At 54.6% G+C, this 27,581-nt stretch overlaps 1 protein-coding gene across 1 annotated transcript in view; it reads right to left on the bottom strand.

Moving 5' to 3' along the window:
• Nucleotides 1-9,188: 9,188 nt before the first annotated feature.
• SLC8A2 (solute carrier family 8 member A2) overlaps nt 9,189-27,581 on the bottom strand; it is a 42,671-nt gene continuing 24,278 nt past the window's right edge. Inside the window, exons 5-10 of the mRNA XM_039466884.2 lie at nt 20,826-20,929; nt 20,658-20,675; nt 17,241-17,365; nt 16,851-16,950; nt 11,605-11,883; nt 9,189-9,712 (exon numbers count right to left, since the gene is read on the bottom strand). Coding sequence (XP_039322818.1) covers nt 9,336-9,712; nt 11,605-11,883; nt 16,851-16,950; nt 17,241-17,365; nt 20,658-20,675; nt 20,826-20,929 — 1,003 coding nt within the window. The 3' untranslated portion in view covers nt 9,189-9,335. The remainder of the gene's footprint in view (nt 9,713-11,604; nt 11,884-16,850; nt 16,951-17,240; nt 17,366-20,657; nt 20,676-20,825; nt 20,930-27,581) is intronic.

The following is a 27,581-nucleotide window of genomic DNA, read 5'->3' as shown; positions in this document are numbered from 1 at the left end:
GCCCTGCACCTGCTGGTGGGTGGGGGCAGTGTTTCAGCGTCTCCTCTGGTGGCTCTTGGGTGGTGCTTGGGCCTTTCCCTGTAGGCGTCCGGATGCGTCTTCCCTGCCTGGCTGAGGGGCTCCCTGGGTGGCGTCAGAGGGACCCCAGCTCCCTGCCTGTCGGGTCCCTAGCCCTGTCCTGCACCTGTTTTACAGACGGGAAGCTGCAGCCCTCTATGAGTAGACCTGGGGGGCTGCCCCTCAGCAGCCTGCCCTCAGTGCCCCGACCTGAGCATGCAGGCCCCCCCCACCCCGGGGATTGGCAGCGGCCCCCAGGATCCCCTCTGAAAGGCTTCGGGCGGGCCTGCTAGCTCCCTGCCTCGGTTCCTTCTCTGTCGACAGCTCTGTGTCCGCCTCCCTGCTTGTAGGGCCCGGGTTTGGCTCCTCCTCACTCAAGGCTGTCTCCCAGAATCTGTGTCTCTGCGGCGCTGGGGAGGAAGGGACCCTAAAGCACAGGGCGTCTGTCTCCTGCTTCTCTATGTTTTTTTTTTTTCTGTGTCTTGCTTTGTCTGGGTGTCTTCTCCGTCTCGTCTCTCTTCTATTTCTCTCCATCAGGGGCCTGTCTCTCAGTCTCTCTCTCCAGGGGCCTCTCTCATCTCCCTCCTTGCCTCTCCCTCTCTCCATGTCCCTGTGCCTGCGCAGTCCCCCCACCGTGCCCCCCCTTCTGTCTCTCTGGCTCTCCCCCTCTCCTCCCCCCCAGGGCCCTTCATACATACGTCGCCCCCTCCCCACCCTCCCCCTGCCTGGCTCAGCTCCAGGAGCAGGAAACATTGATCTTGGTGGGGACCCCACCCCCGCGCCCGCCCCTCCGCCCGCCGGCCACGCCATCCATCACCCGAGCCGGCTCCAGTGGCTCATTTGTCACCGGCCCTGACAAATGCCTGCCGCCCCTTCCCCTCCCGCCCCACCAAGCAACCGTACCATTAGCCACGGCTCAGCGGCGTGGGAGGACCCGGCCTGACCCGGGCGGGGGCCGGTACGGGCTGCGGCTCCCACCGAGACCCCTCTCCCCTTTCCTTCTGTCTCTGTCTCCTCGCCCTCTCCCGCGGTCTTGCTGGGATCCGCTTTCCTCGGCCGTCTCCTTTTCCCTCCCTCTCCCCTGCCGCTGTCTCTCGCACTGAGTCTCTTTCCGTCTCTGCTCTGTCTCTGTTGCTTTCTCCTTCTCTGCCTCTCTCCGTCTCTCCATCTCTCTGTCTCTCCATCTCTCCATCTCTCCGTCTCTGCATCTGTCTGTCTCTCTCCATCTCTCTCTGTCTCTTCATCTCTGTCTCTCCATCTCTGTCTCTCCCTCTCTCTCCAACTCTATCTCTGTGTCTCCATCTCTCCATCTCTCTGTCTCTCCATCTCTCCATCTCTCCATCTCTCCGTCTCTGCATCTGTCTGTCTCTCTCCATCTCTCTCTGTCTCTTCATCTCTGTCTCTCCATCTCTGTCTCTCCCTCTCTCTCCAACTCTATCTCTGTGTCTCCATCTCTCCATCTCTCTGTCTCTCCATCTCTCCATCTCTCCATCTCTCCGTCTCTGCATCTGTCTGTCTCTCTCCATCTCTCTCTGTCTCTTCATCTCTGTCTCTCCATCTCTGTCTCTCCCTCTCTCTCCAACTCTCTATCTCTGTGTCTCCATCTCTCCATCTCTCTGTCTCTCCATCTCTCTCCATCTCTCCATCTCTCTGTCTCTCCATCTCTCTCCATCTCTCTATCTCTGTCTCTCCATCTCTGCATCTCTCCATCTCTCTCTGTCTCTCCATCTCTCTGTCTCTCCATCTCTCTCCGTCTCTCCATCTCTATCTCTCCATCTCTGTCTCTCCCTCTCTCTCCAACTCTCTCTGTCTCTCCATCTCTCCATCTGTCTCTCCATCTCTCTCCATCTCTCTGTCTCTGTCTCTCCATCTCTCTGTCTCTCCATCTCTCTCCATCTCTCTATCTCTGTTTCGCCATCTCTCTCCCTCCCTGTCTCTCCATCTCTCTGTCTCTCCATCTCTCTATCTCTGTCTCTCTCCATCTTTCCATCTGTCTATCCATCTCTCTCCATCTCTCTATCTCTGTCTCTCCATCTCTCTGTCTCTCCATCTCTCTCCATCTCTCTCTGTCTCTCCATCTCTCTCCATCTCTGTCTCTCCATCTCTGTTTCTCCATCTCTCTGTCTCTCCCATCTCTCTCCATCTTTCTATCTCTGTCTCTCCATCTCTCTGTCTCTCCATCTCTCGGTCTCTCCATCTCACTCCATCTCTCCATCTCTGTCTCTCCATCTCTCCATCTCTCTGTCTCTCCATCTCTCTCAGTCTCTCTCTGTCTCCCCTTGTCTCTCAGTGACTCTCTCCCCGTCTCTCCACGTCCCTCTCTGTCGGCCGTGGGCTCTGTCAGCCCAGCTGTGCCTTTTTAATCTCTGGTCTCTGGGCATGCCCTCAGCGTTGGCCTCACAGGCTCTGTGTGCTGGGAACCGGGTGAGGGCCTTGCCCTGGTGCCCCTCCCCGCTCCCCTCCTGGCGCTGTGTCCTGAGTCTCGGGCTTCTCCGCCTATGGCCAGCATCATCTCTTCGTCCTGCCTGTATCTCTGTCTCTGCGTCCTGCCTGTATCTCTGTCTCTGCGTCCTGCCTGTATCTCTCTCTGCGTCCTGCCTGTATCTCTGTCTCTGAGTCCTGCCTGTATCTCTGTCTCTGCGTCCTGCCTGTCTCTCTGTCTCTGCGTCCTGCCTGTCTCTGTCTCTGCGTCCTGCCTGTCTCTCTGTCTCTGCGTCCTGCCTGTCTCTCTGTCTCTGCGTCCTGCCTGTCTCTCTGTCTCTGCGTCCTGCCTGTCTCTCTGTCTCTGCGTCCTGCCTGTCTCTCTGTCTCTGCGGCCTCCCCGGCCCTGTGTTTTGCTCTTGGCTCTCTGCCTGTCTCTCCAACTTCCCTTCTCTTCTCCTGCCCCTTCTCCACCCCCTCCACCGTCCAGGCCCCCGCTACTGACCCCCCTGCCCCTTCCAACCCACCATCCATGAAGTTCCCAGCACTTCCCAGGGAGAGAATTGCAGGGAGAGGGCAAGGAACGGGAGCAAATGTGGGAGAAGAGAGCACGGAGGGAGGTACCTCGGGAGGCGCTGGAGCCTGGAGCCCACCCCTCTTTCCCCCGCCCCTGGCCTTGTGTGCCTGGAAGTCCTCCCTAGCGTCTGACTTCAATCCTCAGTGGGACGGGAGAACCTGGAGGAGGTGCCAGGTACCAGCCCATCCGATTCCCGGGGAGAGGCCGAGGAGGGAGCTGGGGGCATCAGTCCAGGAGAGAGGGCGACCTGGGCACAGTCAGTGCTGTGCTGGTGTCCACGCATTGCCTCACTGGAAGAGGGAGGTAGTGAGCCCCCAGTTCTGGGAGGTAATCATGGCAGAGGCTGTCTCTGACCCACTCATACCCCCTAGGGCCCAAGGCAGCTGGCACGCTGGCACGTGCGACCCTTCCCTGACTGATTTCCAGGCCAGGGTGGGAAGCAATGGGAGTCAGCCCCGCTAAAGGAGGGCTGGGCCGCCAGCACACAGGAGCTAGTGAATACATAAGCCAAGGTCTTCAGGGGTGGCACCTCGAGAGTCCCCTGAGAGGTCCCCAGCAGGATTGAGACCTCGTTGTCCACAGGGTGACCTGCTCATTCCACACCGCCTTTATATTTTTACTTATTTGAGATGGATTCTAGGGAGGCTGACACTCCCTGGTGGTCTAGCGGTTAGGATTTGGCTCTTTCGCCGTCGTGACCTGGGTTTGATTCCCGGTCAGTCTTTTTAAAAAATAATAATAATAAATTAAGGGGGGGTTTGCAGGAAAATTAAAAAAAAAAAAAGGAGAGGGAGTCTTGGTCTGTTACCTGAGCTGGAGTGCAGTGGCATGATCTCAGCTGACTGCAGACTCCCCCTCCTGGGTTCAAGTGATCTTCCTGCCCCAGCCCCCCGAGTAGCTGGGACTACAGGCATGTGCCACTATGCCTGGCTAATTTTTGTGTTTTTAGTAGAGATGGGGTTTCGCCACATTGGCCAGGCTGGTCTTGAACTCCCGACCTCAGGTGATTCACCTGCCTCTGTCTCTCCATCTCTCTCTGACTCTCCTTCTCTCTCTGTCTCAACAATTCACTGCAGCCTCAACCTCCTGGGCTCAAGTGATCCTCCCACTCCAGCCTCAGGAGCAGCTAGGACTACAGGTGTACACCACGATGCCTGATAATGCTGATTTTTAGTAGAGATGGGATCTCACTGTGTTGCCCAGGTGGGGCTTGAACTTCTGGACTCAAACAGTCCGCCCGAGTTGGCCTCCCAAAGTACTGGGATTACAAGCATGAGCCCCCACACCTGGCCTGTTATTCGAATATAGATTCATTTAAGCCTCGCAACAACCCTGTGACATAGGAACTGTTACCATCATTATCGTCCATTTTCCAGGTGAGGAAATGCAGGCACAGAGAAGGTCTGCTGCTAGGCTCTGCTGCCACCAAGGACAATGCCAATCACTCCCAAGCTGACCCCATGGAACTTTTTGCTTCCAGGTGAGAATCATGACCTTCCAGGTGAGGTGAGGGGACAGGTGCGAAAGCCTTCATGTTTTCCAAGCCCCAAGCTCTTAGTGTGTCCCTCCTTGAAGCAGAGACCTTACTCATCTTCCTGCGCCCAGACTCTACACCCCTCCTCCTCCCCCACTGCCTTTTTCTTTTAAGACAGAGTTTCACTCTGTCGCCCAGGCTGGAGTGCAATGGCAGGATCTCAGCTCACTGCAACCTCCGCCTCCTGGGTTCAAGCGATTCTCCTGCCTCAGCCTCCCGAGTAGCTAGGATTACAGGTGCCCATCACCATGCTGGGCGAATTATTGTATTTTTAGTAGAGACGGGGTTTTACCATATTATTCAGGCTGGTCTTGAACTCCTGACCTCAGGTGATCCACCTGCCTCAGCCTCCCAGAGTGCTGGGATTACAGGCATGAGCCGCCACACACGCCTGTAATCCCTCTTTGAAGCTGAGACCTTATTCATCTTCCTACGCCCAGACTCTACACCCCCACTTCTTAGCGCTTGTTAAGATGAAGGTGTCCCTTGTCCCACTCTGCACCCTGGACTGCATCCTGTACCATCTTTGCCCTTTTACCTGTGAAAGGCCGGCACGTTGCTTCACCTCTCCCAGCCTCAGCCTCCTTTTCTGTGGAATGGGAAGATGCACAGAACCTGTGGTGGGTTTAAAGAGATCGTGCGTGGGGGGCGTCCCCATCACTGCCAGCTGCTGTCAGCGCAAGCCTCACTTGCTCTCCTGTGCCCCCGTAGTCAGTGTCCTGCTGCTCCTCCCGCAACCTCCCCTCCTTGCATCCAGACTCTCCCTGACTCAGTTTCCCCACCTCCCACTCCAGATCACCAAATCAGCACACCTTCTGTCCCAACACATTCCACAAACCTGTTCTCACTCATCAAAGCCTAAAGCCAAAGGTCTTTTTTTTTTTTTTTTTTTTTTTTTTTTGAGACAGGGTCTTGCTCTGTCACTCAGGCTGGAGTGCAGTGGTGTAATAACAGCTCAGCAGCAGTCTCGACCTCCTGGGTTCAAGCAGTCCTCCTGCCTCAGCCTCCCAAGTATCTGGGACTATAGGTACGTGCCACCAGGCCTAACTTTTTTGTTTCTGGTGTTTTTTTTTTATTGAGACGGAGTCTTGCTCAGCCGCCCAGGCTGCAGTGCAATGGCTTGTTCTCAGCTCACTGCAACTTCCGCCTCTCAGGTTCAAGAGATTCTCCTGCCTCAGCCTCCGGAGTAGCTGAGGTTACATGTGCGTGGCACCACGTCTGGCTAATTTTTTATATTTTTAGTAGAGACGGGGGTTTCACCACGTTGGCCAGGCTGGTCTCAAACTCCTGACCTGAGGTTATCCATTCACCTCGGCCTCCCAAAGTGCTGACATTACAGGCGTGAGCCACCGCGCCCGGCCAACTTTTAAAGTTTTTGTAGACATGAGGACTCACTATGTTGCCCAGGGCGGTCTTGAACTCCTAGGCTCAAGCGATCCTCCCGCTCTGGCTTCCCAAAATGCTGGGATTAGAGACATGAGCCACCACGCCGCGGGCCTATGGACTGTCTTGACGTTGGACTCCGGGTTGGGTGTGGCCAGCGGGAGGCGGTGGCAGGAGACTGGAAGGTGGGAGTGGAGTTAAGGTTGAGCCTCCCCCGCGCCCCACTCCCCAGCGCGGGCCGGCGTTGCCTGTACTCTTTACAGACCCAGGTACACGTCTCTGCACCCTCGGGTGCCTCTGCTCACCCCATCTAGCCCGGGTATGGCAACTGCTCCCTCTGCTGGTAGCCCCGCAGTACGGCACCTTCCCTCGTTTTCCCCAACCCTGCCTACTCCTCAGTAGCCCTTTCACCCACCTCCCCCTGGCTGCTCTGTTTGAAAGAACACACCACCTCTCTCCTGCCAGGATGCTTTCCCTGAACTCCCTCACTCAGCCCCATCCATTCTCTCTCAACCACTCACTTTCCAACATCCGCCTCTCACCCCCCTACTCCTCTCTCACCTCCTTTTCTGCCCTTGTCCCTGCTGCAGCCTCGTCCCTGGTCTCCCAGCCACCAGTAGCCAGGAGGAACGTTTGACAAAATACATCAGGTGATATCAATCGCCTGCCTCCCTCTCCTACTTAAATCCCTTCCAAAGCTCCCCTTTGCTCTGAGGATAAACTCCAAGCTCCCTAGCGTGGCTGATAAAGTCTCTTAGGATTTGTCTTTAAGTTCACTCCCGACGCACCCCATGCCCTGTTCATGATAACCATTGGCAGGGCTCTGAAAAAGTCATTATCTCACAAGTCTGCACACCTTTACACAGGCTGTGTCCTTTGGCACAACACACACACCCCCTCTTCCTGTAGGATCTGAGAAAATTAGTTGCTTTATTTAGGAAACCCCATCAATCCCAGCTCTTTGGCTCAGGCAATTGTGCATCGTTCTTTTTTGTGTTCCCAGGATGCCTCATAAAGAGGAACAGAACAGTCTGTGGCTGATGCACGTGGGCGGAGCTAGTGGAAGCCCGTGATGGAAGCAGTAAGGCGTGGCTGAAGCGCGACTGATGGGTGGGGGTGTGACTAGTGAAAGAGTTGGGCTGATGGCTGGGGGCGTGGCTAGTGGAAACCCGTAATTAACTATGGGGGCGTGGCAAGTGGAGGAGCTTGGCTGATGCGGGGGGGCGTGGCTAGTGGAATCCCACGAGCGATGGATGGGGGTGTGACTAGCGGAGGAGCTAGGATGACGGATGGGGGCGCGGCTAGTGGAAGCCCAAGATTGATGGATGGGGGTGTGGCTAGTGGAGGAGCTAAGATGACGGTGGGGGCGTGGCTAGTGGAAGCCCGTGACTGATGATAGGGGTGTGGCTAGTGGAGGAGCGAGGCTGCCGGACGGGGTCGTCGCTAGAGGAAGCTCATGACTGATGGTGGCGTGGCGAGTGGAAGAGCTGGACTGGATGCGGGTGCGTCCCGCACACGACCCGCGGGCCGCAAAATCCCGGACTACCTGGTTTAACAGATGTGGGTAAAGTTGCCCACATCTCAGTCAGAGACCATATTAGCCCCCTCCTCCTGAATCCCAGCTTCCCACGGGACTTTTTCAGGCAGAATTTCAAAGTTTTATGGCAACTTTTACAGAAATCACAGAAAAGAGACAGCGACTGATGCTGATGAGCTGGGGGGAGGAGGAGAGTGGGTAACGGGTCTGGGAGGTTGGGGCTGAGCACAACAGGACGATAAAATGCTGAAAACCTGTGGGAAGCAGAGAGTTATGGGGGTAGCTGGGTCGTCCTAGGGGCCCAAGGAGTGGGTGGCACTGCCCAAATGTGTCCTTTGGGCAGGAAACATCAACAGTAAGAAAATGCAGATGGCCTACCAAAGATGGATGGCCTCCAAAGTTAAAAACGCCCACCCAGATCCCTTGGCCCAGTCCCATCCCCCCACCCACTCCCACCCCCCATCAGGCAGAGATGTGGCAGCATTTGCTGGCTTGTAGCATTGGTCCTCTGGGACCCTCGGTCTCCTCTTCGAGGGTCCTGCCCGGATTTGCTGGCACTGAGGGCAAAATGAACCTTCCAGATTGTCAGGGGAGATCAGCTGACTCCCTTTGATTCCCGGCCTCCTCCCCAAAGCCGGTTCTCATGGCTGAGGGAGTCTGCTGCCCTCTCAAAAGTCTGTCACCCCCTTTTCCCAAGACATGCACCCTCCCGTGTCCCCCCTCCCCCGAACACACTATGTACACACACAGGCCCCTCCCTCCAAGGCGTGGCTGGGCTCTCAGAGGTAGTGGAGGGCGAGTGGGGGCGCTGGAATGTCTGAAGTTGCAGGTTCAAAATGTGCCTCCTCCAGCTAAGCCCTGGGACTGAAACCCCAAACCTCTCCCCTCCCGTCTCAGAGCCTGGAGAATGAGTGTCCTCCTGAGAACCCGAGTAGAGGGATTGGAAGGTGTGCGGCTCGCATACCCACCGGCTCCTCCCTACCGGGGCTGAGCGGAGCTCCCTGAGGGCTGTGGGGAAGGGCTGGGATCTGAGACGATCTGTGAGAGCCTCCTTCGAGGGGTCCCCAGGGAGGGTAGGTTCTGAGGCTCTGGGGCATAGGGTGAGGTGGGGTGGAAGGTCACTAGGGGAAGGGAGACTTTGGGGGCAGAGCCAAAGTCTGAGTGACCAGGGAGAGAGACGTTAAAATCCCCAGGATGGGCAGGGTGCGGTGGCTCACGCCTGTAATCCCAGCACTTTGGGAGGCGGAGGCGGTGGATCACCTGAGGTCGGGAGTTCGAGACCAGCCTGACCAACATGGAGAAACCCCATCTCTACTAAAAATACAAAATTAGCTGGGCGTGGTGGCGCGTGCCTGTAATCCCAGCTACTAGGAAGGTTGGGGCAGGAGAATCACTTGAAGCCGGGAGACGGAGTTTGCGGTGAGCCCAGATATGCCACTGCACCCAGCCGGGGCAAGAGTGAAACTCCATCTCTCCCCACCCCCCCCCCCCCAAAAAATCCTCAGGGTGGTCACTGGGGGTGGCTTCATGGGGAGGTGACTGCGGTGGAAATTCTCCCAGGGGTGTAGATGGTCACCGACAGAATGGGCTAGATTGGGGTCACCGCAGGGGAGGAACTGGGGAGGCTCTGGAGAGGAAGAGGGAAGGCCGAACTACTGGGGACAGAGGACAGGGACGATCAAAACCCGGAGCTGGGTAGGGAGGGAGGCCGAGTCCCAGGAGGGGAGGCTGAGTCTGGAGGGAAAAGGAGACCAGGGTCCAAGAGCAGGTTCGGCGGAGGCCCCCAGCCCCGGGCGGGCGGTGGGGCCGAGTCTCTGCGCAAGGTCCTAGAAGCCTCGGATGTGGCAGTACGCCTCCAGGCTGGCGAATAGGATGTACAGGAGCCACAGGCCCAGGAAGAGCGCGGTGGTGGCGAGCTTGGGTCCGCGCGGGCCGCCCAGCTCGCCGCCGATGTGCGGCCGGCGCCGGTACAGCAGCACGGCGATGCCCACGAAGGCGAAGACGGTGAAGAGCGTGACGGAGAAGGCCAGCGTGCCGGTGCGCACCTCGAAGGGGCGGCCCTGCACCGCCCAGTACACGGCGGCCACCGACCAGGCGACGCCCAGGCCCAGGAACACGTTCACCGCGTTGGAGCCGGTCACGTTGCCGATGGACGCGTCGGCGCACTGGTCCTGCAGCGCCGCCACCTTGCTGGCGAACGTGTCTGCGGGGCAGAGGCACGCGGGTCGGAGGGGCTCTGCGCCACCCACAGGGGCGCGCATCCACCTGCTTCCTCCCGGCCCTCCCCGTCGCCTGCTTTCTGCCGGCAGGTGGGTTCAAGGCCCTGACCCCTCTCCCAAGAGGCCAAGCCCATCTCCACCCCCAGGCCTGCTTGCCACTGGAACCGCCGCCTGCTTTCTGTGGGACTCACTGCCTGAATTTTATGGGACTCTCAATTTTTTTTTTTTTTTTGAGACGGAGTTTCGCTCTTGTTACCCAGGCTGGAGTGCAATGGCGCGATCTCGGCTCACCGCAACCTCCGCCTCCTGGGTTCAGGCAATTCTCCTGCCTCAGCCTCCTGAGTAGCTGGGACTACAGGCACGCGCCACCATGCCCGGCTAATTTTTGTATTTTTAGTAGAGACGAGGTTTCACCATGTTGACCAGAATGGTCTTGATCTGTTGACCTCGTGATCCACCCGCCTCGGCCTCCCAAAGTGCTGGGATTACAGGCGTGAGCCACCGCGCCCGGCTCAATTTTTTTTTTTTTGAGATGGAGTCTGCTTTGTTGCCCAGGCTGGAGTGCATGTTGGCTCACTGCAACCTCCGCCTCCCCACGTTCAGGCAATTCTCCTGTCTCGGCCTCCCGAGTCGCTGGGATTACAGGTGCCCACCACCACTATGCCTGGCTAATTTTGTATTTTCAGTAGAGCCGGGTTTTCTCATGTTGGTCAGGCTGGTCTCAAGCTCCCAACCTCAGATGATTCGCCTGCCTTGGTCTCCCAACGTGGCTGGGATTACAGGCGTGAGCTACTGCACCCAGCCTAGTTTTTTCTATTGTTAGTAGAGATGGGGTTTTACCATCTCGGCCAGGCTGGTCTCGAACTCCTGACCTCAGGTGATCCACCCACCTCAGCCTCCCCAAGTGCTGGGATTATAGGCATGAGCCACTGCACCTGGCCGGCACAGTCTACTTTCTATAGGACCCGCTATCAACTTTCTATAGGACATGCTGCCTGCTTCTGATGAGACCCACTGCCCGCTTTCAGTGGGTCTTGCTGCCCGATTTCTATGGGTCGCACTATCTGCATTAGGCTGGAAGTGCTGCCTGTCCGCTATGTGACTTGTATGAGTTCAAGGGATCCACTATCTTTCTGCGGGATTTACAGCCTCTTCATTTGGGATTACAGCTCACGCCTGTAATCCAGCACTTTGGGAAGCTAAGGTGGGCACATCACGAGGTCAGGAGTTCACCACCAGCCTGGCCAATATGAAACCCTGTCTCTTCTAAAAATGCAAAAATTAGCTGGGTGTGGTGGCACAGCTACTTGGGAGGCTGAGGCAGAAGAATCGCTTGAGCCTGGTAGGCAGAGGTTGCAGTGAGCCAAGATCGTGCCACGCACTCCAGCCTGGCCCACCCTCAAAAAACTTTTAGGTTCACTGGGCTGGTTCCTGTCATGTCCCCCAACATAATTCCGTGGACTCTTCTGTCTCGTTTCTTGGGGGATGGGGCATCAGCTTGTTTCCATGGAATCCACTGACTGGCTTCTCGGACATCCAGTGTCTTCCTAGGAACCCCTCTTCCCACAGCGGGCTCTTCCCTACCCTGCCGCCTTCTCTCTATGAAATCCATTGTCAGGTTCCCAGCGTTCCCCCGCCACCTTTGTTTTATGCGACCTTCCACGTGGGTGCTTTTGGGGAGGCTTCTATCCACATCTTGAATCTGGGGACCCGCTGGTAGCTCCCACCCTGCCCCACCTTCGTACTTCTGAGGCCACCACATGAGCGTGGTGACTCCTCTCACCTAACTTCGGCAGGATCCTGTGTTGCCCCTGCCTGGCTCATCTGAGATCCTACCCCACCCAGCCTGCCCCGCCGCAGCCTCCTGAGGTGTTACCAGGGATGGAGGTGCCCAGGGCCACGAAGACAACAGCGTTGACAGAGTCCTTGAGGCCAACGGTGCAGCCGAAGTGGGAAGCCAGGTCCCCAATGAGGGCGGTGAGCAGGCCGATGACCAGGATGGAGACGCCAAAGCAGGCCCAGCCGTGGCAGTACTCGGTGGGGGGCACGCAGGCGAAGAGCACCTTCCAGAACACCGTCAGGAAGTGCATCACGTAGTCAAAGCAGGACGGCAGCCGCTCCTCCCGGGACCCGTCCTCCTCCTCCTCCTCGTCCCCTGTGGGCACACGACCCAGCTGGGGCACACACCCAGACTCCCTCCCTTGCCTACAGAGGCCCCAAGTTAGCTAACTTCCTGACGACAAGTCCCGCAGAATGAACTGCTTCCCCCAAATCCCTTGCGCCTAAATGTGGCCAAGGCAACAGCTGAAAACAGTTACTTTCCCAGAATCCCTTGAAGCTAGGAGCGTGAATGAGCCCAGGTGAAAAATATTTACTTTCCCAGAATCCCTTGAACCTAAACATGGCTGAGTCAGCAGCTGAAAACAGTTACTTTCCCAGAATCCCTTGAAGCTAGGAGCGTGAATGGACCCACGTGAAAAAATATTTACTTTCCCAGAATCCCTTGCACCTAAGTGTGGCCATAGCAGCAGGTAAAAACAGTTACTTTGCCCGCATCCCTTTAAGCTAGGAGCATGAATGAGCCCACGTGAAAACTACTTACTTTCCTAGAATCCCTTGCACCTAAATGTGGCCAAGTCAGCAGCTAAAAACCATTACTTTCCGAGAATCCCTTGAAGCTAGGAGCATTAATGGGCCGAGGCGAGAACTATTTACCTTCCCAGAACTGCCTGCACGTAAACATGACCAAGTCAACAGCTAAAAACAGTTACTTTCCCAGAACCTCCTTGAAGCTAGAGGAGGCCATAGCAGCCCAGCTAAAAATATCCAGTTTCCCAGGAGCCTTTGCTGCCAATGACAGCCATACCCCTAGCTAAAAATATTCCTTTTCCCAGAGGCCTTCACAACTACTGAAAGCCATGTCCACAGCTAGAAATATTCACTTCCTCAGATTCACTGCAGCTAACCAGAGCCACAGGCTCTACTAAATGTACTCACTTTCCCAGAATCCGTTGCAGCTAGAGGGCCATATACCCAGCCAAAATTAATCACTTTCCCAGAATCCCTTGAGGCCAGCAGCAGCTATGGCCTCAGATAAAAATACAGTATTCACTTTCCCAGAATCCCTGCAGTTGGCAGTTGCCATGTCCCCAGCTAAATGCTTGTCTTCCCAGAATTCCTCCCATGAGTGGCCATCTGACCCAGTCTGGCAATGAGATAGAACAGAGGGTTTCTGGAAAGCCCTGCCTTTCCTGATATGGGCATTGGGTTACGGATGTGTTTTCAGAGCTTTGTAAAGGATGCCTCATGCTTAGAGCTGTATCACCTATTGTGACCTAATTTCACCTGCAGTGACTTTTTTTTTTTTTTTTTTTTGAGACAGAGGCTCACTCCATCACCCAGGCAGTGGTTCGATCTCAGCTTACCGCAACCTCCGCCTCCCGGGTTCAAGTGAGTCTCATGCCTCAGCCTACTGAGTAGCTGGGATCACAGGTGTGCACTACCCCACTTGGCTGATTTTTTTTTTTTTTTTTTGTAGAGGTGGGGTTTCTCCATGTTGGCCAGGCTGGTCTCGAACTCCTGGCCTCAAGTGATGTGCCCTCCTAGGCCTCGCAAAGTGTTGGGATTAGAGGCATGAGCCACCGCGCCCAGCCGACCTGCAGTGGCTTCCGTAACCTGAAAGTCCTATTGCAATGTTTCATTTACCTTACCCTACGCTGGTTAGTATAAGCAATGAACGAGAGTGAATGGCCACACTTGAGTGTGCCACGTATTACATCTGGAAGGACGCTGATAAGAATGAACGTGACTCCTGAGCAGTCACTGCTGACGCATCCCTAGATGATGTAAGACATGGCCACGGTCAGAGTAGGGACGCCACGCTCTTTGGGAGGGAGGGGGCTGCTATTACCGCATCACTATGTCAATTTGGCCTTCTGCCTGCCGTGCTCCAAACCCTTCCTTGGTTCTGCACTGCCTTCAAACCCAGGCCCACAAGCCAGGCTGGGCATTCTGTGGACTCTGGCTTCAGCTTGCCAACCCAGCCACTCCCCTCTACAGGGAGGCTTGTGGTGGTGTCGGTCACTCTGAAGTCACTTCTCTGGTGTCCAACCCTGGATCCTGAATTGGTGTCCTCACCTCTCTGGGTGCCTAGCTGTGATAAACAATTAGACCTGCTTTATGGGAAGCCTGCGATGACCGAATGAGTAACGGCACCTTGGACACCTCGTGTTATTACTGTCGTTTTGAATGTTATCGTTGAAGGCCTTTTTCGGTGCCTGGGGGAAATTCAGAGATGCTCCATGCCAACTCCAACCCGCAAGGAGACTACAGTAGGAAGGGAGGTAAAGGAAGTCCAGAAGCACCTCTCCGTGCAGGGTGGGACCTGACTCATGCCCTAACGGAGCAAGAACTACCCTTCTCCCTCACCCCTCCAACAGTTCTGTGCTCGCACAGCAGAGAACCAAAAGGCACGTGCTGGCAAAGTTCGAAGTGACCAAGCGCTGACACAGACCCTGAGGATACATTAATTAAATGAGTTCACACAGGAAACCCATTTCCAACCATGCCTGGCACTCAAGACATGATAGGGCCAGCCGGGCACAGTGGCTCACATGCATAATCCCAGCACTTTGGGAGGCCGAGGTGGGCAGATCACTTGAGGTCAGGAGTTTGAGATCAGCCTGGCCAACATGATGAAACCCCGTCTCTACTAAAAATTCAAAACTGAGCTGGGCGTGGTGGCGGGTGCCTGTAATCCCAGCTACTTGGGAGGCTGAGGCAGGAGAATCGCTTGAATCCAGGAAGAGGAGGCTGCAGTGAGCTGAGATCACGCCACTGCACTCCAGTCTGGGCAACAGAGTGAGATTACATCGATTAAGGGAAAAAAAAAAAAAAGATATGCTAGGACCACGACTGTCATCATCAGATTATCATTACTGTTACTTGTGTTACGGGTGTCATTCTTCCTCCACCCCGATCTAATCACCTGATCTAACCACCCGGTTTTTAAAACCCACAGCCCGACGTACGCTGGGTCTCCACAACCGCCACCTCACGCCTCGTTCAGTTCCGCCTCATCCGCTGTCTCCGCTGAGTCCCCAGAGGGAATGTTCTGAAGCTCAAAAAGCCCCTTGCTGTCGCCCCATTGTTCCTGGGACACACCCGTCTTCTGCTAGTTTCTCCAGCCCCTACCCACACCCCATCCACCCTCCCCAGTTTCCTCCCACAAGCTCTCTCTAGCCCCAGGGGCTCCCCCATTCAAAACCCTCCATGGCGGCCGGGCACGGTGGCTCAAGCCTGTAATCCCAGCACTTTGGGAGGCCGAGGCGGGTGGATCACGAGGTCAAGAGATCAAGACCATCCTGGTCAACATGGTGAAACCCCGTCTCTACCAAAAATACAAAAAAAATTAGCTGGGCATGGTGGCGCGTGCCTGTAATCCCAGCTACTCAGGAGGCTGAGGCAGGAGAATTGCCTGAACCCAGGAGGTGGAGGTTGCGGTGAGCCGAGATCGCGCCATTGCACTCCAGCCTGGGTAACAAGAGCGAAACTCCATCTCAACAACAACAAAAAAACCCCTCCATGGCTCCTCAGTGTGTTCAAAATCCCACCCAAGCTCCCTACTGAGGCCCACAAGGAACCACGTGGTCCGGAACCTTCCAATTTCCAGCCTCATCCTGTTACCTGTTCCCCCCACCGGAAACCAGGCGCCCAACCAAGAAAGGTGCCATAATCTTGCACACTTCAAAGCTTCTGTGCTTGGCTCTCCCTCTGCCTGGAACACCCTCCCTGTCTTCTCCCTCCTTCTGGCTGACATCTTTTCCCATTTGAAGAGTCAACTCAGAAGCCACCTCCTCCAGGAAGCCCTCCCTGACTTCCAGGCTGGGTCAGGAACCCCATCAGGGCGTTCCTCTGGGTCTCCCTTCCCAGCCCTGACTATTCCGGGTTGTCTCTTTCTTGTGACATGTCTGTCTCCCTCACTGGACTGTAAGCTCCATGAGGGCAGGGCCAGGACTGTCTTGGTCACTTCTGTGTATCCCTGGCAATGTCTCACACAGAGTTGGGCCCAGATGATTCCTCAGAAGTATGTCCAGAAAGATGTGGCTTCAGAGGGAGACACTTTGTTTCTGGTGGGTAAGCACTCTGCTGCTTCTAGGTCTGCTGCCTCATATCTTTCCATCCCTGAAGCCTGGTTTCTTTTGATCCCACTCGCCCAGTTTCTTTGCAACCACAATTCCTTGTACGCCTTCAGTCCCCACGAGCTGGGGCCTTAACGCTGATGTTACGTGAGAGACTGAAGCCCTGACCTCTGACCTTGGACCCTCTCTGGACTCCCTGTGGGACTTTGGGCCAGTCCCCTCCTCTGTCTCTGAGCCTCAGTCTCGCCAATCCGTAGCACAAAGGGCCAAGGTGCTGGCTTCCAAGACCATCTGTGGGTCCAAGTGTCATAGTGTCTCTAGCCACAAGGGGGCAGTGCGGGCCCGTCTGAGGCCAAGGAGGGTGGGGACCCGTGCAGGTGGGAAGAGTGCTGGGTACTCTGGTGACTGTCTCCATGGCAACGGAGGAACCCAGGCTGTCTCTGGGGTGGCCAGGCCATTTAACCTGTTCCCACACTCCTGACACCTGATGCCGGGAGAAAGCCCAGGCCCAGACCCCTCCTGGCTCAGCCCGAGTCAAACCCTCCCAGCCTCCTCCCAGCAGCTCCCACCACCACCTCTCCCGTCCCTGCCCTTTCTGTGTCCCGTCTGCCTGCCTCCCTCGCCCGGCCCTCTTCAGTTTGCACATTCATTCTGTCTCATGTCTTCTCCACGATTCGCCCCATGTATTTCTGTGTGTCTGTCTCTCATGCTTGTGGTTTTATTTCAGAGACAGAGTCTTGCTCTGTTGCCCAGGCTGGAATGCAGGGGCTGAATCATAGCTCACTGCAGCCTCAAACTCCTGGCCTCAAGCGAACCTCCTGCCTCAGCCTCCCAAAGCGCTGAGATTCCAGGCATGAGCCACCGCACCTGGCCTGTTTATCTTTGTGCCTGTCTCTCCATTCATTTCCATTCATTTCTCCCCCTTTCTCTGTGTCTCTGTCTCTCCATCCTTCTCTCTTCTCTCTCCTCCCTCCCCACTTACCTGCGCTCACCGTAATTGCCTCTAAAAACTGCTCCCTCCATGAATGGGTCCCAATTACCAAGGCCAAGTTCGTTTTCTTGATGAGTTTATCCACCGTGTTCTGGGGACGAGAGGGTGGGGGAGAGGTCACTGCCCCTGAGCGAACCAGGGCAGCTTCACGTGGGGTCCTGGGTCAGGGGCTTATTATAGCCTGTGCCCAGGGGACCTCAACTTTCCACACCCCAGGTCTGAAGGCAAGCAGAGAAAAGGGAGGCGTGTGCTGTCCGTGGTGCTGATGCGGGACCCCCGTTTAGCCTGCCCTTGGGAAACCGGTGGCTCCCTCGTTTCCGGCCCCTCCCCAAGGAAATGACCCAGGCTGGACTCCAGGAAGATGAGGCCCCGGAAAATCACCTTAAAATCGTACGACTCCTCGATGATGACCTCTAGCCGGCAGTTTTCCCCAAGAACTGGCTTGCCCATCTCTGCTATCCTCCGAGCCTCCTCCTCCTCGGCTGTTAGCTTCCTGTCCCCATCCCCTACAGCATGAGGGATGGAGGTTAGACTCCCAGGAGACCCACCCAACTGGGCCTGCCATGCCTTTACTACCTGTCCCCATAGTTAGACTCTCTTCTCCTCTGGAAAGCTCCTTGGTGACCCCTCCCAGCCTCGCACGTGACCCACGTCTCCTTCAACCCTGGGGCCCAGCTCCCAAGGGCTGGTCCATGCTGTTTAGTTGGTGGGGTCTGGGGGTCACATGGTGGAGGCTGTGAGACCTTAGGCAATGCCTAAGCCTCTCTGTGCCTTAGTTTTCATATCTGTAAAATGGGCATAGTAATTAATACCTACCTCATGGGGTGGTTGTGAGATTTATTTATTTATTTATTTTGAGACGGAGTTTTGCTCTTGGTGCCCGGGCTGGAGTGCAATGGCGTGATCACAGCTCACAGCAACCTCTGCCTCCTGGGTTCAAGCGATTCTCCTGCCTCAGCCTCCCGAGTAGCTGGGATTACAGGCATGTACCACCATGCCCAGCTAATTTTGTATTTTTGGTAGAGATGGGGTTTCTCCACGTTGGTCAGGCTGGTTTCAAACTCCCAACCTCAGGTGATCTGCCCACCTCGACCTCCCAAAGTGCTGGGATTACAGGCGTGAGCCACCGTGCCCAGCCAGTTGTGAGATTTAAATGAGTTAATTCGTGTGAAGTGCTTAGAACAGTGCCTGGCACACAATAAATATTCGATCCATGTTATTATTTTTATTATCACCAACATTATCGTCATCCTCGCCACCCTGATGGCGGAGGCCTGGTCTCTACATCCAATTTCTGGAAGCATCCTGGAGTGTGTCTGAGGTGGTGAGGAAAGGGAAGGACACCCGATCTTGGTACAAATCTTGGAACCAGACCCACCTCCATCCTGGCCCTGAGCCCACTTCTCTCCCCAGAGTATGCTGACCCTTGACTCCAACCCAGCAGCAGCCCAACCCCAATTCTGGTCCCTAACTCTGAGCTTGAGTCTCACTGTGACCCCAGATGGAAGCCTGTCATCAACACTGACCCCAAACCCCAATCCTCAACCCTGGATCTGACCTCAGCACAACCCTACCCCTAAACCCTAATCCCAACTCTAACATTCTCCATAACCTGGAACATCAATAACCCCAAGGCATACCCCAAACTCCATGTCCAGATCTAACTCCAGGCCTACACCTGACCCCAAACCTCAGTCCCAACTCCCAACTCTGCCAGTATCACTCATGAGGAGCTTGACCATGTGGCAGAAGCTGCTGTGTGTTCACCTGAACCTCTTTCCTCTCCCTCCTGGGCAAAGAGCTGAACTACGTTTCCCAGCCTCCCTTGCAGCTGGGCGTGGTCACGGCCTGAGTCATGGACACTAGAATGTGGGCAGAAATGATGGTCAGTCCCTCTAGGCTTGGCCCCTGAAAACCTCCCATGTGATCCTCCAAACTCTCTTGCTGTGTTCGCCAGCAGCAAATCCAGCCACAATGCCAAAGCTCCCTGGCACAGTGGAGCCACAAAATGGAATGGCTACATGGCAGAAGAAAGCCACCCACCAACTAGGAACATTCTCGTAAAACTTTGCTTGAGTGGCCAGATGCAGTGGCTCATGCTTGTAATCCCAGCACTTTAGGAGGCAGAGGCAGGTGGATCACCTGAGGTCAGGTGTTTGAGACCAGCCTGGCCAACAAGGTGAAACCCGGTCTCTACTAAAAATACAAAAAATGAGCCACATGTGGTGGCGGATGCCTGTAATCCCAGCTACTCGGGAGGCTGAGGCAGGAGAATCACTTGAACCCAGGGAGTGGAGGTTGCTGAGATCGTGCCATTGCACTCCAGCCTGGGCAACAAGAGCGAAACTCCATCTCAAACAAACAAGCAACAACAACAAAAAAACCCCAAAAACCCAAATAACAACAAAAACTTTGCCTGGACAAGAAATAAACTTGTTTTCCTTCTCTTCCCCTCCCCTCCCTTCTCCTCTCCTTCCCTCCCCTCCCCTTCCGTTCCCTCCCCACCTCTCCCCTCCCCTCCCCTCCCCTCTCCTCCCCTCTCCTCTCCTCTCCGCTCCTCTCCTCTTTCCTTCCTTCTCTCCCACCCTTCTTTGTCTTTTCTCTACTTTTTTCTTTGGAGATGGAGTCTTGCTCTGTTGCCCAGGCTGGAGTGCGGTGGCTTAAACTTGGCTCACTGCAACCTCCACTTTCTAGGATCAAGCAATTCTCCTGTCTCAGGCTCCTGAGTAGCTGGGATTACAGGTGCCCACCACCACACCCAGCTAATTTTTGTAATTTTAGTAGAGATCAGGTTTCACCACATTGGTTAGGCTGGTCTTGAACTCCTGACCTCAAGTGATCCACCCTTGGCCTCCCAAAGTGCTAAGATGACAGGCGTGAGCCAGTGTGCCCAGCCGATAAGTAACTTTTATTGCACTAAGCCCCTGCGATTTGTGGATCAGTTTGTTACAGCGGCGTGTATGGCTTCCTCCAACAAATACAATCTTTAGTCTAACCCTAATCCTAACCTCCGATCCCAATTCTGATCTTAACTCCAAAACGACTCTGTCCAGCTCCAAGCCACTGACCCTAGCCCCAACTCTGACTCCAATCTCTGACCTTGGCCCCAATTCTAACCCAAATTCCTCAAACTCTTTTACTCACCTCAAAGTCCAACTTTAGCTCTGACCCAAATCTGACTCCAATTCTGATCTGATCCCACCAGAAACCCAGGAAACAACCTCCACCTGGACTCTCACCTTAGCACGGTCCTAACAGCAATCTCCAATCTAGACCCCAGCCCATTCCTATCAACCCCAAACGGGATCCTCTCTGACCCCACTCACAAACCCAGATCTGATTGATTACTTACAACCCTGACTACAGACATAATCTTTTTCTTTTTTAAGATAAGGTCTTGCTCTGTCACCCAGGCTGGAGTGCAGTGACGTGATCTTGGCTCACTGTAACCTCTACCTCCCGGGTTCAGGCAATTCTCCTGCCTCAGCCTCCCAAGTAGCTGGAATTCCAAGTGCCACCCCACCTGGCTAATTTTTGTATCTTTAGTAGAGACGGGGTTTCACCGTGTTACAGACATAATCTTGACCTCCAAAACGCTAACTGTAATCCCAAACTCACACAGGCACTACCAACTCTAAGGCCTGCTCCCAGCCTCCCCGGGTCCTGAGTCTGCCTTTATCTCACCTCCAGTCTGCCTCAAACCCAACCTGGAAGGGTAGCTTTGGGGCTGGGACCCTCCCCCAGGGCCCGCTTCCAGTCGTTCCTCCCCACTAAGAGCCCAGAGGTGACTTCACTCACCTTGATTGAGTAGCAGAGCTGGGGAGAGACAGAGACAGGCAGACCATGAGATCAGTCCCCAACAAAGCTCAGATCCACGAGCTTTAAGGAGCGCCCGAAATTGAGCCCCCGAGAGTCCCCCAACCCTGGACCCCTTACCTCTCCCACTGCCCAGTGGTCACCCCTCACCTGAAATCCCTCGATTAAGCCACTGGGGCTGGCCCAGCTCAATGAAGAAATTATCCTTTTTCTCATATTCCTCATCATCAACTATCTTCACCTGAAGAGTTTTCCTGTGCGGGGGGAGGGGGAGGCAGAACACTCAGCATGAGGCCCCCTCCCCAGAATCACCAGGCAACCTCCTAGCAGCCACCCAGTCTTCTGAGCACCTCCTCTGTCCCAGGCTCCACAATCTCATTTAGTCCTCATCACCACTCAGGGAGGAAGGCTCTATTATCGTCCCCATGTGGCAGAAACAAAACCTGGCATTGGTGTGGAAGCTGAGGCCGATTAAAGGAAAGCATTCCGGGTGCCGAGGCTCATGCCTGTCATCGAAGCTCTTTGGGAGGCCGAGGAGGGAGGATTGCTTGAGGCCAGGAGTTCGAGACCAGCCTGGGCAATATATCGAGACCCCATCTTTGTTTATATTAAATATTTTATTTCAAAAATAAAGTAGGCCGGTTACGGTGGCTCACGCCCACAATCTCAGCATTTTGGGGGGGTTGAGGCAGGCGGATCACCTGAGGTTGGGAGTTCGAGACCAGCATGACCAACATTGGTGAAACCCCATCTCTACTAAAAATATAAAATTGGCTGGGCATGGTGGTGCGTGCCTGTAATCCCAGCTACTCGGGAGGCTGAGGCAGGAGAATCGCTTGAACCTGGGAGGCGGAGGTTATGGTAAGCCAAGATCAGGTCATTGCACTCTCCAGCATGGGCAACGAGAGTGAAAGTCCGTCTCAAAAAAATAAATAAGTAAATTAGCTGGGCATAGTGGCACGTGCCTGTAATCCCAGCTACGCAGGAGGCTGAGGCAGGAGAATCGCCTGAACCCAGGAGGCGGAGGTTGCGGTGAGCTGAGATCGCGCCATTGCACTCCAGCCTGGGTAACAAGAGCGAAACTCCGTCTCAAACAAACAAATAAATAAATAAATAAAATTTAAAAGTAAACAAACAAATAAATAAGTAAAATTGAATTAAATTAAAAATAAAGCAGGATGAGCTCATGGTTGAGACAGGATTTGAACTCAGCGCTGTCAGAATCGAGACTGTTGACCCCTCCACTCCAGCCCAGCCACGATCGTCTCCCACCCAGACTGCTGTAGTTGCCTCCTAAACAATCCCATGCTTCAGCTTCACCCCCCCACAGTCTGTTCTTCCAAGAGCAGCCAGAGTGATACTGATAGAACCAAAGTCAGACTGGGTCCCTCCCCTGTGCGGAACATTTGCATGGCACCCATCTCTCACAGAACGAAAGCCGAAGTCCTTAGAAGGACCTGCAAGGCCCCCTGCCATCAGGCACTCATTCTCGTTCTGGCCTCCTTGCTATTCCTTGAACAAGCCAGGCCTGCTCATGCCTCAGGGCTTCTGCGCTGGCTGTTCCCTCTGCCCAGAACACTTTTCCCCTGAGCCCACTTCCTCATTCTTCCAGTTCTCTATTCAAGCTCCACCTCCTCAATGAGGCCCACTCCTTCCATCTTATTTAACAGTGAACGCCCTCGCTCCTCCCACCCCAGCACTCCCTTAAACTGTTCCGTTGTCTTTCTTTTTAATGTATTTATTATTATTTTTGGAGACAAGGTCTTGCTGTGTCACCCAGGCTGCAGTGCAGTGGTGCAGCCGTAGCTCACTGAAGCCTCAAAGTCCTGGGCTCAAGTGATCCTCCTGCCTCAGCCTCTCATGCAGCTGGGACTACAGGCATGCACCACCATGCTCAGCTATTTTTTTTTTTTTTTTTTTTTTTTTTTTTTTTTTTTGAGATGAAGTCTTACTCTGGTGCCCAGGCTGCAATCTCGGCTCACCGCAACCTCCGCCTCCTGGTTAAAGCAATTCTCCTGCCTCAGCTTCCCGAGTAGCTGGGATTACAGGCACCCCCCACCACCACCACACCCAGCTAATTTTTGTATTTTTTTTTTTTTTAGTAGGTTTTGCCATGTTGGCCAGGCTGGTCTCAAACTCCTGACCTTAGGTGATCCATCCACCTTGGCCTCTTAAAGTGCTCACAGGTGTGAGCCACTGCACATGGCCTGCTCAGCTAATTTTTTACTTTTTTGTAGAGATTGGGTCTCACTACATTGTCCAAGCTGGTCTGGAGCTCCTGGCCTCAAGTGATCCTCCCATCTTGACCTCCCAAAGTGCTGGGATTACAGATGTGAGCCATAGTGCCTGGCCTGTCTTCTTTAAATATCACCTTAACACCCTCTAACATTTATTTAGTTTATTGTTTATTATTTACCATTTGCTTCCCCATTTTAAAATTTAAGTTCCCCCAGGTAAATTCATTTATAGCTTTTTTTTTTTTTTTTTTTTTTTTTTTTGAGACAGAGTCTCACTCTGTTGCCCAGGCTGGAGTGCAGTGGTGTGATCTTGGCTCACTACAGCCTGTGCCTCCTGGGTTCAAGCAATTCTCCTGCCTCAGCCTCCTGAGTAGCTTAGTACTTAGATAGACTTACACCACCATGCCCAGCTATTTTTTTTTTTTTTTAGGCAGAGTCTTGCTCTGTCGCCAGGCTGGAGTGCAGTGGCAGGATCTCAGCTCACTGCAACTTCTACCTTCCGGGTTCAAGTAATTCTCCTGCCTCAGCCTCCCGAGTAGCTGTGACTGCAGGCGCCTGCCACCACACCCGGCTAATTTTTTATATTTTTAAGTAGAGATGGGGTTTCACCGTGTTAGCCAGGATGGTCTTCATCTCCTGACATCATCGTGATCCACCCACCTCAGCCTCCCAAAGTGCTGGGATTACAGGTGGGAGCCACTGCAACCAGCCCTCTAATAATTGTATTTTTAGTAGAGATGGCGTTTCACCTCATGATCCACCCGCCTCGTCCTCCCAGAGTTCTGGGATTACAGGCGGAAGCCACTGTGCCTGGCCATTTACTTTTTTTTTTTTTTTTTTTTCTGTCTCCAACAGCCAGATCGGTGCCCAGCATGGAGCAAGCCCTGAATACATATTTTGCTAACTCCAGTCCTTCAACACAGAAAAACCTCAGTTTCCTGCTCTCCATCCCAACCAGATTCGGAGAGTTAACCAAATGCTGATGCTAACTGATTTTCCCAGCATCTCTGCTCCTATGGTAACCAGCGGGTGGTAGCAAACAGCCAGAAGTTATCTGTCACCTCCAGACACACAACCCATCCGCCTCGACCCACAAGACCCACAACCCCAGCATGCCCACGGCTCTGCCACTGGCAACTCTTTTGGCTGTAGAAACCATGTAGTCCCACAAGGCCTGGCCTCAGAACCCAGAAACACAAACACCCGGCCCACACAGTCACCCAATCGAGGAAGCACAGCCGATCACACCGCCCACACCCACACGCCATCACACCCTGCAGCCGTTCCCAGTGTAGTGGCAAGACAGCACGGACCAGATGCCCGTCAGCTAGCACGACTCCCCCACCACAGCCTTGGCGACATCGCCACCCTGCAGCCCCCCACTGCGGTATCACAGAGACGCTCCTACCTTCTAGCTCACTCCTGACGCCTTTTGGTGTCTCTATTTACTTCCTTCAGTGCCTACATCTCCGTCCCCACATTTTCCATCTTCTTTTCTCTGCCTCTCTCGGGTTCTCTGGGCTGTCTCTCCATCTCTGACTCTTTCTGTCTCTGCGATTCTCCAGCAGTCTCTCTCTCTCTGACTCTGACTCTCTCTGTTCTCTGTCTCAATCTCTTCTCATCTCTCTGCCCTCCCTTTTTTTTGAGACAAGGTCTCACTCTGTTGCCCAGGCTGGAGTGCAGTGGCATAATCATGGTTCACTGCAGCCTTGATCTCCAGGTCTCAAGCAATCCTCCCACCTCAGTCTCCTAAGTAGCTGGAAATATAAGTGTGTGTCACCACACCTGACTACTTTTCAACTTTTTAGAGAGACAGGATCTCACTATGTTGCCCGGGCTGGTCTTGAACTCCTGGGCTCAAGTGATCCTCCCGCCTTGGCCTCCCCAGTGCTGGGGTTACAGGTGTGAGCCACCTCACCTGGCCCACCCTTCTTTATCTGGATTCTTCTCTCTCTGTCTCTGTCTCTCAGAATCTAAAGAATGGAGTAACCAGGCTGGGCATGGTGGCTCACACCTGTAATCCCAGCACTTTAGGAGGCCAAGGTGGGCAGATAACAAGGTCAGGAGATTGAGACCATTCTGGCTAACCGGTGAAACCCCGTCTCTATTAAAAACACACAAAATTAGCCAGGCATGGTGGTGAGTGCTCCCAGTACTTAAGGAGGCTGAGGCAGCAGAATCGCTTGAACCTGAGAGGCGGAGGTTGCAGTGAGCCGACGTTGCGCCACTGCACTGCATTCGCAGCCACAGAGGGAGAGACTCTGTCTCAAAAATAAAAGACTGGAGTAATCAAAGTCAACCCACTTCTGGCAGAAGAGTTTCAATCAGGCAGTCATTCAAAAGACACATCTCAACACACAAACACTCACAAGACACAGCGACACCCGCGCAAGGACAGGCGCACACAAGCCGGCCATGTGGGGACACCCGCCTACCTCCACCCTCCTGATTTCAGGATATTTTCAATTTTCTGTGGGTGGAAACAAAGGGCCGCCCCCGACCTCCGCACGGGCTGGGAGCTGTCCGCGGTGCTGAAATGCTGGGGACAGCGGGGAGGGAGGGTCTCCTGAGACAGCCTCCTCACACACCCGGCACATGCAGACAGCTGCCGACACAGTGACACGCTGACAGAGTGACACACACACACACATACACACCTCTGTCGCTCACTCTCGCAGGCACGCTGCGATCCTCTGACACACACTGACTGGCGTGCAGGGACACGCACGTCAACTGTGCCCTGGCATGCGCGCCCTCAGGGGACCCAGACGCAGGAGAATCCCAATACGCAGGAAACAGCAAGAGAGACTCGAGCTAGACCAAGGCAGGACTTCCTGAGATCACAGGAAGCAGACTTCCTCCCCAGCCTGCCCCCTGGTTTCCTGAAAACTCCACTCTCCTGCCCTTCTCCCCGGCCAGCCTCTGATCTCAGACCCAGTCTCCTCCTCATCCTGTCTCTCACTGACCCAAACTTTCCCTTCTCTCTGCAGCATTGTGAGACCCTCTCCTTCCCTGGGTCCGACTCTCTCTCTCTTCCATTAAGTGTCTTTATCGCCTCTGCATCTACCTTTCAGTCTCCTTCCATCTCAGTCTCTTAATATCCATCCCTCTGCCTCTGTGTCTCTTCCTTTTGTGTCTATTTTGTTTTTCGCGTTTTTGAGACAGGGTTTTGCTCTTGTTGCCCAGGCTGGAGTGCAATGGTGTGATCTTGGCTCACTGCAACCTCCGCCTCCTGGGTTCAAGCAATTCTCCTGCCTCAGCCTCCCGAGTAGCTGGGATTACGGGCGCTGACACCATGCCCGGCTAATTTTTGTATTTTTAGTAGAGATGGGGCTTCATCATATTGGTCAGGCTGATCTCAAACTCCTGATCTCAGATGATCCGCCCACCTTGGCCTCCCAAAGTGCTGGGATTACAGGTGTGAGCACCTGGCCTCTAAGGTCCTGTCTTTCTGGTCTCTGTCTCTCTACCCTGTCTGTTTCTCGCTCCAGTTCTCGCTGGCATTCTGTCTTCAGCTCTCCCTGGGTCTATCTCTACGTCTCTGCCTCTGTGTCTCTCGTGCTCTCCCTGCCACCCCATCTCTGTGTGTCTCTCCTCCATTTCTCAGTTGGTCCTCCAGCCCAGCTGCTTGAAAGCGCCTCTAATCAGCGAGCGCCTGCCCATGAGAGGAAGGATGAGTTTCCATAAACACTAATTAGCCTCCTGTTCGCTGTCTTCTGAAGCCGCATCTGGGAGCTGGAGTGGGGAGTGGGGGAACGGAAGGTGTCCCAGCCTGGGGAAGCCGTGTGGGGAGGAGAGGGCCTATGGGGTTGCAGCAGCAGGAAGGAAGCAGGTTAAACTACAAGAAGGACTGGAAGAAGCAGAAAGAAAACTCTCTCCATTCCCCCTATCTCTTGGGTGTGAGAGAGGGGCTGTGATAGTGCCAAACCCAAATTCTCAACAACCCTGAGAGGGAGACCAAGCCAGACAGAGACAGAGATGGAAAGGTGTGGAGAGTGTGTCTGAAATATAAGCTGAGTCAGAGAGCCACAGATGAACAGAGATGCAGAGACCCAGAGAGAGACAGCCCAGGGATCGAGAGACGCAGAGATGCAGAGGGAGAGACGGAGAGACAGCGAGCGCTGTGAGAAGCTGAGCGCTGCCGGAGGCGGAGGCGCAGAGGCTGGGAAGAGGAGGGAGGGGGGACGCGGTGGGGACTCCGCTTGAGTAGGAGGCGCGTGGGCGGCACAGAGGAGGGAGACAGACGCGGAGTGCGGGGGTGGAGGGTAGCGGGCAGAGGAGGGGCAGGCGCTGCCCGCATCCCGACCAGGCGGGTGGGGGAAGGTGAGGCTGCAGGCACACGTTGGGGGGACACTCAGGCATCTGTGTAAGGAATTGCCGGGGGTCTGGGCGTGACAGCAGCCTTGACCTTATAATTTAGTGTACGCATCTGTGACTTTATGTGTGTCCGCATGTGTCTTTTTATAAATTATTTTTTAATTTACAGAGACAAGGTCTCGCTGTCTCCCAGGCTGGAGTGCAGCGGCGTGATCACAGCTCCCACACCTAGCCATCCTCCTGCCTTGGCTTCAGTGCGCACCACCATGCCCAGCTAATTTTAACAAAATTTTAGTAGAGGCTGCTTTCCAACTCCTACGCTCGAACCATCCTCCCGCCTCAGTCTCCTAAA

Source organism: Saimiri boliviensis, chromosome 14 (assembly GCF_048565385.1).
Source record: "Saimiri boliviensis isolate mSaiBol1 chromosome 14, mSaiBol1.pri, whole genome shotgun sequence".
Classification (NCBI taxonomy): domain Eukaryota; kingdom Metazoa; phylum Chordata; class Mammalia; order Primates; family Cebidae; genus Saimiri; species Saimiri boliviensis.
Note: the sequence above shows the minus strand (reverse complement) of the source record. Positions and strands in the feature narration are given on the sequence as shown.